At 46.7% G+C, this 10973-nt stretch overlaps 1 protein-coding gene across 1 annotated transcript in view; it reads left to right on the plus strand.

Moving 5' to 3' along the window:
• The first annotated feature begins 343 nt into the window (after window positions 1-343).
• LGMN (legumain) overlaps window positions 344-10973 on the plus strand; it is a 34565-nt gene continuing 23935 nt past the window's right edge. Inside the window, exons 1-2 of the mRNA XM_029950662.1 lie at window positions 344-445; window positions 9173-9339. Of these exons, the coding sequence (XP_029806522.1) occupies window positions 9202-9339 (138 nt within the window). The 5' untranslated portion in view covers window positions 344-445; window positions 9173-9201. The remainder of the gene's footprint in view (window positions 446-9172; window positions 9340-10973) is intronic.

The following is a 10973-nucleotide window of genomic DNA, read 5'->3' on the forward strand; positions in this document are numbered from 1 at the left end:
GCGATTTTCAATGTCTCCGACCCATTTTGAGTAATCCTTTTCTCACCCCGGGAAAGAATTTCGGGAGGCGCGGAATCCCAAGGGAACTGCGGCGACCTCTCGGCTCATCCTCCCGAGGGGGTGATCGTGGGCTGATGGGGGCCCTCCTCTGTTGCGCGAGCTGGAAGCCCGGGCGCTTCTTCCCAGGCGCAGCGGGAAGCCGGCGCGCGGAGAGCGTGTTTTGCTCTAGTCCCACAGGCAGGGCGTGCCGGGCAGGGTCTGGGGCTTGCTTCCGACCTTCACCATCGTTCAGCTTCTTGGTGCCTTTTTTTTTTTTAAATGTTTATTTTTGAGAGCGAGCATGAGAGGGGGAGAGGCCGTGAGAGAGGGAGACACAGAATCCGAAGCAGGCTCCAGGCTCCCAGCTGTCAGCACCCAGCCGCAGGCCGGCTGGAACTCCCCAACGGTGAGATCATGACTTGGGCCACCAAGGCGCCCCAGCGTCTTGGTGTTTTTTTTGTTTGTTTGTTTTGTTTGTTTGTTTGTTTGTTTTTTAATGCGGAGGGTTGCATCCATTTCCACCCTGTTCTACGGAGAACGCTGTGAACTACCAGGACAGAAATAGCCAAACGTGTAAAAACATCCCTTCCCAGAAGTTCCCAGAGGCTTGAGCTGGTGGGATGATTCACTTCAAGCATGAAAGTGAAAGGTTGACTTGGCCCCTGCCCACTATTAGAAGTGGGGTTGTACCTACATGGGTTATTCCAGGCCTAGAATTGTAGAATCTGGGGGTTGGAAGGAGCTTTGTACCCCGTGCTTCATTCTGCAGATGCAAATAAATGCCCAGAGTTTGAGACTTGCACTATGGTACGTGAGTGGCATAGCTCAGCTCTTTTACTGTAGTGTTCCATTAGTTAGCAAACGTTTTATTGAGCCTTACCAAGCTCTTTGAACAGGGGTCATTTGTAAAAGCGAGAGGCCGACTATAGAGAACCATTCCAGTGTTAAAGGGGTTTGCCCAGGGCCGGCATCTCTAATCCTGATTTGTGGGAAGAGATAGAATTTAGCAGAGAAGGGGATACCCGAAGGGAGTTTGAGGGTTGGGCAAGAGGTAGTGTGATGAAGGAGAATGTTTCACCTGGAAAACAGTGAATGAAGGCACGGAGAGAGCAAGGAATTTGGACTTGAAGTCTTGGAGCCTGGTTGGAACAAGGGATTTCATGTGGGTGGTGGATTTCATGAGCTCTGTTTCATGACAAGAGAGTGGTATATCATGCAAGGCCTCCTGTGCTGCTGTAAGAGGTTTAGATTTTGTCCTGAAAGCCTGGGAAGCGGAATTTAGGAGATGTGTGTGTTAGAGAGTCTATAGTGTGGAAAAGTGTTGGGAGAGACGTCACAGCAGAGAGCACACACAGTAATTCCCAGGAGAATTGATGAGGATTTTAAAGACAGTTGCAGTTGGAAAGGAGAAGAAAGAAGAAAAAGTTTTGAACTGTTAAGGAGGTGAAATCACCATGCCCACTATTGTTCAGTAAAAGTACTGAAGTGAGTGCAGTTTCTTGAGTTTTCCAAACTGTAACAATTTCTGGAAGAACCGCCCAGCACTTCTTTTTTTAACTGCAGAAATTGCTTTGTACCTGTGCTGCCGAAGCGAGCACAGAAATTGCTTTATAGACTAATTCACATCCCAGTTCATGATGGGGAAAGTGTCACATGTATCAAAGATGTTGAACTCTATACAACATAGAACGTATACTCTATGGTAACATAAATTTTCCTGTAATCCAGAAAATGCAAACTAAACTCATAATTAGAGCACTTTATATCCATCAGATTAGGCATTATAAAGTTCGATGCAACTAAGAGATGATACATATTTGAGGGAAAGATTCAGACTGGTAGAAGTGTTATCTTAGAACAGTGTAGCCACTAGCAAAATGAAGACCTCGGGGTTCCACTTCTAGAAAGTAGCCGAAGGAGGTAGGCATTTGTATGCAAGGAGTGGAGTGTTAGGATGTGTACTGCAACTTTGTTTATAATGATACATTTTTGAAACTGCCTAAATAGTCCGTTAGAAGGGAATGTTTATAAAGCGGACATATGTGTTTTTAAAGGTATGATAAAGTGAATGAAAAACGCTAACTTATGATTGTGGTTATCTTGTGTGGGGAGAATGGAACAGGATATGGAAAAAAAATTTCATCTGTAATAATTTATTTGTTTTATGGGGAACGACACTCCCCAGATTTGCAAAATATTAAGTTTTGGTCTCAATGATAGGTAGCAGTTGTTTTATATTATACTGTGTACTTTTCTGTAATTTAATGTTTACCCTCCAATTTCTTTTTTCTTAAGTTTAGTTGAGAGAGAGCAAGCAGGGGAGGAGAGAGAGAATCTCAAGCAGGCTCCCTGCTGCCAGTGCAGAGCCGAATGTGGGGCTTGAACTCACAAACCTGAGTCAGACCCTTTACCCACTGAACCACCTAGGTGCCCCTACCCTTCAACTTCTTGAAATATGAATTATAACAAAATTTAAGTTAAGAATTAACATCTAGCTATAAAAGTCATTCAGTCATTTTGGTAAAATGCTACAAACTAAATTGATATCCGGTTTCAAAAATAGTTTTGGTAAAAGGAATTCAAGTGTCAGCTAGGTGTGAAAATAAAAACGTGGAAAAACTGTTAACCATTGGGCAAAATTTACTTTGCTGGATTCTAAAATTATTCTAACCATTAGGAGTTTTTAAAAGTGTTTATCAACTCTCCATTTTGAAATTTGTTTCAATTGCTCATACTGTTTGTAATGTTAAAAAATAATTGTTAGAAAAAGTAAAATCATCACTCTATACAGATATAAGGGGGAACAAGTAGTAAAGATTCCATTTAACTTATATTGAGGAAGCTTAGTGTGGTGGTGACAGCTAGTTCAAAGGTGACCCCATGGTGTGGATATATTTGTAGATCAGAAATCATGAAATGAATGTGCAAATGGAAGGCAAAGTGGCTTCTTTCTACAACTAGAAATCAACTGAACCTCAACTTGATAGAGTTCATTTGTATGTCTTTAGATAAGAATTGTTTGGGGGCACTTGGGTGGCTCAGTCGGTCTGACTTTGGCTCAGGTTATGATCTCATGGTTCGTGGGTTTGAGCCCCGCGTCGGGCTCTGTGCTGACAGCTCAGAGCTTGGAGCTTGTTTCAGATTTGGTGTCTCCTTCTGTCTCTTCCCCCTACCCCACTCGCTCTCTTTCTCAAAAATAAAGTAAATATTAAAAAAAAGAAAGAGCTCATTGCATTGCTGTTAACCCAGTTTACAGAGATGTGAAGAAAAAAATTCCATAGAGTTAGAACTCGGTAACCTTGATACACTAATCTAGAATCCAGTTTGCCATTGAGTCAGAAATTTTCCCTATGGGAAGAATGTTGGTTAACCTGAATAAAATAGAGTTTTCAATTGAGATTTAAGATAAGATCCAGTTGGATTTGTTTTAATCCCACTCTTCAGAAAGGAAGTTGGAAGGTTTGAGAGCTGAATCTGCCCTTAATAATTCATTTCTACTCTCATTGCACAGATGTGTCCTATGTTATGGAGAACTTGCACTGTACACACTTGTTAAAAACAGCAAGACAGGTTTTATTCCAGCAGTTTTACTAGGGACGGATGCTTGAGTATAGAGCTGAGCTCAGCTCTGAATACAGCAAGGATAAGCCAGGATTTATGGGCAGGCTGACAGGGTCAGTGGATGGAAAATTACGAAAAGGAACTTGATTAGATGTCAAAGGTGGGCCATTCTCACGGGATTCTGGCTAAACTGAGCTCGCCAGGCCAAGACCTAGTTAGGAGGGGGCTCACAGGAGCTTGACTCAAGTTTGGTCAAGGATGGGTCCTTATTATCTTTCCCTGTCTCTCTTGCATACTGTCAGTCAGGGTCCACTAATGTTCATCTTATAGTAAGCCCTAAGAGAGTAGAAAGCAGGATCAAAGACCTTCAGGACTGGAAGGTTCTTTTCAGATGTCCTTGACTAGCTAGCTGCTTAGCTTAGCTTTGATCATTCCCTGTTTCTAAAGAGTCAGTAGCAAATCGAGGACTGGCATTGAGGTCACACCCAGTGGTGGTTAAGGTGTGGGCTTTGGTGTCAGACTTTGGTTTGAACTTGACCATGGGGGCTCATCGCTTGTATTGCTGGTGACAGTTTGTCTAGAATGGGCACTCTGTCCCACACCTAGCGAATGAATGGAACCTTACTTGTTAGTATACTACTTTAAGACTCGTGGAGTCCTTAATGGAATTACTGACCTCGAGTAACCCTGTAGCCTCAGAGATGCAGGACTAAGTGGGACAGCAGAGGACTTGCCATTGGAGGCGAGTAAAGTTCATTTGCAAAGCCGTTGATCTTGACTCTGTGGTTCAGCTTCTCCTTTGATAGTTTCTTTTAAGAGAAGAGCTTCTTCTACAGATGGCCCACAAATGCCTTAAAATAGCAGGGCGGTGAGGAGCACTGGGGCGGGGGTGGGGGGGTGACGGGCTTGGGCACAGGGCAGGGGGTGTCATGCGCCCACCTGTGGTTACCCGGTTTTGCAGACATCCACATAAATAGCTCTTTTGTGTATGTGACAAGCACGGTGGCATAGTGAGAAGCGCAGTCCCTGGACCAGATCTGTGGTCAGCCCCACACGTGCCGCTTACCCGCGCATTTCTCTCCCTGTCCAGCCTCACTTTTCTCAGCTCTCTGAATAGAGCGATGAGAGCAGCTCACAGGCTTTTGTGAGGGTTGTGCGGAGTGCACACCCGCGAGCACCCCGCTCTGCTGCCCTGTGCAGCCTGTGAGCGTGTGTCTCTGTAGGGGAGACCGTCTCTCCTCTGGGTGGGGTAACACCCGTCTGTGTCATTCTCTCCCCGCAAATGGTTAGCAGACTAAACACACCCCCCCTTACAGAGTCCCCTTGGAGATCTTTCCACTGTTCTAAAACAGTTTAAGCCAGTGTCCCATCCTAAGCGTGGGCCGTGGCTAATTTAACTAGACAGCCCTCTGTAGATGACGGTGCATGTTCTAGCGTTTTGCCATTAGAATGGGTGGGCTTCCTCACGTCCTCAAAGTCTTTCCCTTTTGAAAAATAATGCCTCCCACTTCTCCTGGCCTCCGCCTCCTGTCTTCTATTTGCCCGGAAGGTTCATCCGCTCTGACAAGGTGTGGATTTCAGTTGTGTGTCTTCCCGCTAGAATGTCAGCTCGGTGAAGGGTTCTGTCATTTGGTTCCCTGTTCTGTGCTGTGTTTGTTGGATGGATGGGTGGGTGGGTAGACTGCAAAAATAGCCATCTTGGGGGTGCCTGGGCGGCTCGGTCGGCCAAGTGTCTGACTCTCAGTATTGGCTCAGGTCATGATCTCATGGTTCATGAGTTCAAGCCTTGCACTGGGCTCCATGCTGGCATTGTGGAGCCTGCTCGGGATTCTCTCTCTCTCTCTCTCTCTCTTTCTCTCTCTCTCTCTCTCTCTGCCCCTCTGCAGCTCATTTTCTCTCTTTCTCAAAATAAATAACCTAAAAAAAATACAGCCATCCTGAAGAGCTAGTTCAGCAGGATCATTTACTTTGTCTTCATGACGTCTCTCTTCGAGAGAACAAGAATCATAAGCATGTTGCAAGATTACTTGTGATTTTGGTCTGATGTTTAGACTTTGTCAAGAATATTGCTGATCAGGAAATGGGCGGGTGAGGCTGGATGCCTTACATGCGTTCTTGCTGAGGGTAGTGGAAAGCTTACATTACATCTCATCTTCATTCTAGAACCCAATATGTTTCCCCAAATGGTATTCACATATGTGTTGTTTTTTAAGTGACACTTTCCATCAGCATCCTACTGTGAGGCCTTGAACTTGCCATTCTGTTCAAGGAACCGTACTGTGTGGTTTATAAGAAACAAACAAAAATCATAGACAGGAACTGTTGCCAAATGTTAACTATGAAAATGTCTCTTGTATATTAATAAAGCACTTTTCCCCACTGAGCGGGAGCACGCTAGCATATTAGCAGAAGAATGACAGATGAATTTGAATTTGTAAAAATAACCCGGCGGTGCTTTTCCAGTACCTGCTGTGTTGTTTGCCAATATAGGCAGTTACGCTGGTGGTGTCCCTTCTAGGGTTCACAGTCAGGCCACCTTTTTGGTTCTGGTGTTTTTTTTTTTTTCTAAGTTTTAAAAAATGTAATTTGAGAGAGACGGAGAGAGAATCCTAAGCAAGTTCCATATTGTCAGTGCAGCGCTTGACACAGGGGCTCCGTCTCACAAACTGGGAGATCACGACCTGAGTCAAGAGCAAGGGTTGGACACTTAACCTCCTGAGACACCCAGGCACCCTTTTATATATTCTTTTTGTCCCTAAACATGAAGGGGAAAAGTCACAGGACAGGGCCTTCAGAGCAATGAGCCTCCTTGTGATTAAGTCACATGAGCCAAACTTGGAAGAGACTGGTGTGCACCCTAGAGCGCCCGTTTATTGACCTTGACCTGACTACTGATGGAAGAAGATAAGGAGATAAAGACCAGTCCATGGAAGATGATAAGGACCAGTCCGGCTGTGCCCCGTCATGTCATGTGGGCTGGGAGTATCTTCTCCCTTCCTGGGAAGAGTCAGAGAAACCACTGGCCTAGTTTCACTGGAACATCACCACGCCCACTGGTGTACGTATTGCCACGCCCACTGCATCACCACGCCCACTGGTATATGTATGGTCTCTGGCTGCATCGCAGGACAGTGGCAGAACAGAACGGTTTTGAGGGAGACCGTGCGAGCTGCAAGGCAAAATATTTCTGTCCAGCCCTTTAGAGACGCAGTGTGCCAGCCGCTGGCCCAGGGGAAGGCTTCCCAGGGAGGCTTAGCACATGAGGCTGCCTGGCAAGCTCTGCCTCAAAGAGCTGCTGGGGGCAGGGGGAGGTCACCTCTGGTCACTGTCCCCTCTGCTGGTACCTCCCAGCCCTAGGGTGAGCCGTGGTCAGGTCCAGAGGACTTGGGAGAGTGTTCTCAGGGGCACATTAACACATTACTCGGCCAGCTGGTTTTGACACCAGGGTGGCGTGGGCAGGTCCACTGCCATCGTCTGTTTTCTGATCTCATCTGCCATATACCACACTCAAAAGCAGACAAACCGGCACGCCTGGGTGGCTCAGCTGGTTGAATGTCCGACTCTGGATTTCGGCTCAGGTCATGATCCCAGGGTCTTGGGATTGAGCCCAGATCAGGCTTTATCTACAGTGAGTGTGGAGACTGCTTGAGATTCTCTCTCTCTCTCTCTCTCTCTCTCTCTCTCTCTCTCTCTCGTCCTCTGTCCCCTTCCCCTGCTAAACCCCCCCCCCCGCCCGCCAAAACAAGCCCAAACAAAAAACATGGCCACTTCTGAATAAGCTTGAAAACAAATCTGGGACGCCTTGTAGTTACCCGTTCATCTATGGAAGACCTTGCAGGAGCGCTAAAGGAATGTGGGTCTAGCACCGACTCAGGTTACATGTTAAGAATTGGGTTCCTAGATGGGGTTTCGGAGGGCGGTGGCGGGTAGAGTAGTGTCAGGCCGTGAGGCTTTGGGCCAGAGGTGAACTAGAGCCCGCCAAGGTTAACGAAGAACGCTGTGACATCAAAGTATATAGTCCTGGACATCCCCTGGAGCTTGTTAGAAATGCAGAGTCTCAGGTCCAGCCCAGGCCTGCTGAGTCAGCATCCGCATCCTGACAAGATCTCCGGAGGATGTGGGTCACAGGTGGGTTGGAGAAGCACTGGACTAAGGCCCTGTTAGTTAAACTTCTATCGGATTCAGGGCTTCCTGTCTCCTCACTTTGGTGGGAAAATCTACTCCCTCCATTTTTGAGTTTTAGCACAGTGTCAGGCACAGAATGCTAAGGATGGTTTCTTAGGGTTACGGGTGGTCCATCCCTTAGCTGGCTGCATCCTCACCGAAGGGAGGGGCTTTGTCCTGTCCCTGCTGCGTTCAGGGACAGAGTGGGCGCGTTTCTGCCAGAGTGGGTGTTCAGGAGACTCTGGTCAACTGGGTGAATGAATGAGTGAATGAATAAGCGAATGAATGAATGAGCACTATTTGACAAACGAGAGTCAGAGCGCAGCCTTGCAGACTTGGTTCTGCCGAATCCCTACATCTCAGAGGCTGGTTTTCCTCTTTGCTCGGGGTGACAGGCCCCATATCGGTCACAGGAAGCCTGTCGTTTTAGAATAACATATTCAGGATGCAGGGCAGGGTCTGATCGGAGTAAGGCCAAGTGGCCAGGACTTGCGTGAGCGAGCGCTGCCTCTCGTGCGTTAAAACTTGAAAGCGTTGGCCGGGCGATGTAAAATTGGGCGTGTACTTCATTAAGAATAAACTCTCAATGTAGAGCCGGGTAGAAAGGTTGAACCAGAAATTCAGAAGACATGGCTTCTGGTCTCTGGCCAGAGCTGGCTGACCGTGGGTATTGGACAAATCGTTTCTCTTGTTTTAACCTCTTCCTATAACAAGGAATAAAATACTTGCTCTGCCTGCATTATACTGAATACATGTTTGGTTGTAAATTTTCAAAGGCGTCGATTTGAGCTGTCAGTGTTGGGCTCCAGCTTATCCAGATAACTCGCTCACAACCTTATAAACTGCCCCTCAGTGTTTATATTGAACATACATTGAATTTTTACAAACTTTATTGCTAAGTATTATCCATTAATTGTAGTAAAAAGAGAGATAGGAGGAAGAAAATCAACCTGAATTCTACCTGCCGGTGATCGCTAACTACTGTTAAATTTCTACGTCTGCCTTCCACATTTTTCTACGCACACACTACCTTTGTATTCTTTCCTTGCAAACACTTCATACAGTGTGGTAAACTAGTACAGTGAATTACCTGCCGTATTCCAAGTTGTGACAAGTACTTTTTAAAACCTTTTAAGGCTGCCCAAAGAGTTTTCCTGGTATTCTTTGCTCTGCATAACTTCAGCCTGGGGTGAGGGAGATCTGAGTAGGTCCTTCTCCCCCCAGGGAAAGAGGCTGCAGAGCTAAAGATAAAATTCTGCTCTGTCAGCATTTTTGTCCTTACTCTGTTCTGATGACTAACTAACTGGTCTTATCTTTTTGACCCATTTGCTGTGATATTTCCTCACGGGCCAACAATGTTCTGTTTTTGTCATTCCTTTTTTGCTTGACTCTGCTTTTTCCTCTCCAGGCTCCTGTCACTGAACTCTGAGGCACAGAATGATTTGGGAAGGGGCCGTGTTGCTCAGCGTGGTCCTGGGAATCGGTGCTGTCCCCATTGATGATCCCGAGGACGGGGGCAAGCACTGGGTGGTGATTGTCGCCGGTTCAAATGGCTGGTATAATTATAGGCACCAGGTAAGACTGTGACTGATGTTCTTCTTTATGACCCTGGTATTCTGTGAAGTGTCCCAGACATGGTCAGTAGAACAGACTTCTTAAAAAATCATTCACACGCCTGAAGGCTGGTGAAAGTACGTGTGTTGGCAAGGATGTGGACCAGTGGGGGGCTCATAAGGTGGTGCAGCCATTTTGGAAAACTGTCTGGCAGTTCCCCCAAAGGTGAGACCTCGAGCCTCCTCTCCCAGGTATGTATCCATAGAAACGAACACATAGGTCCGTGCAAATGCTTGTGCATGAATGTTCATAGCCGTATTTGTCATGCTGGTGGAAAAAATGTAAGTCCAAATGTCCATCACCTGATGAGCGGGTAAAGAAATGCGGCCCATCCATACGAGGGGTATTCTTTGGCCACAAGAAGGAATGAATTACGGATACAGGCTTCAAAGGGGGTGAACCGTAGAAACATGCTGAGTGAAAGAAGCCAGTCACAAAGGACCACATAGGATCCCACGGAAATGAAAGGCCAGAGGAGAGAAATCTGTAGAGATGGAGAGTTGATCAGTGGATACCAAGGTCTGGGTGGAGGGGAGAATGGGGAGTGACTCTGGGGTGATAAAAATGGAGTTAGAGAAGGTGATGGTTACATAACTTTGTGAATATACTGGATACCTCTGGGTTGTGTATTTTATTTTATTTTTATTTTTTTAACATTTATTTATTTTAGAGAGAGAGACAGGGCATGAGTCGGGGAGGAACAGAGAGGGGGAGACACAGAATCTGAAGTGGGCTCTAGGCTCTGAGCTGTGAGCACAAAGCCCAACGTAGGGCTTGAACTCCCAAACCGGAGATCATGACCTGAGCTGGAGTTGATGCTTAACCGACTGAGCCACTCAGGTGCCCTGTGGGCTATTTATTTTAAAAAGCTGACTTAAGGGGCGCCTGGGTGGCTCAGTTGGTTAAGCGGCCGACTTTGGCTCAGGTCATGATCTCACGGTTCGTGGGTTTGAGCCCCAAGTCAGGCTCTGTGCTGACAGTTAGCTCAGAGCCTGGAGCCTGCTTCGGATTCTGTATCTCCCTCTCTCTCTGACCCTTCCCTGCTCATGCTGCCTCTCTCTGTCTCTCAAAAATAAATTAAAAAACATTAAAAAAAAAAAAGCTGACTTAAATGGTGTGTGAATTAGAGTCTGGTAAAGTTGTTATTTAAACCTTCTCAGAAGCAGGATGCAGGCTGTCACAGTGTGTGCTGGCTTCTTGTCTAAGAGCCCTCTCTTCCACAGATGAACTCATTTAACCCCGCCGTCGTGGGGTAACGCACAGTAGGCCAGGTTCTTGTTTCCTCTTCGTGAGCGAGAGGACGAGGCATAGGAGGCACCAGTCCTCCCCCAGCGGGCTGTGGATGGAAGGTGGCTGAGGCGGGACCCGGGCTGATGGCTCTGAACAGCACTCTGCAGTAGGAGAGCCACGTGTGTTGTGGTCAGCTTTCTAGTAGCCACATTCTTTTTTCTGTTTGTTTATTTTCGAGAGAGAGGGGGAGAGAGAGAGCATATGCATGCTGGAGGGGGAGAGAGAAAGGGGTGCAGAGGATCGGAAATGGGCTCTGCTCTGCACAGACAGCACAGAGCCCAATCTGGGGCTTGAACTCAAGAACC

Source organism: Suricata suricatta, chromosome 9 (genome assembly GCF_006229205.1).
Source record: "Suricata suricatta isolate VVHF042 chromosome 9, meerkat_22Aug2017_6uvM2_HiC, whole genome shotgun sequence".
Lineage (NCBI taxonomy): Eukaryota > Metazoa > Chordata > Mammalia > Carnivora > Herpestidae > Suricata > Suricata suricatta.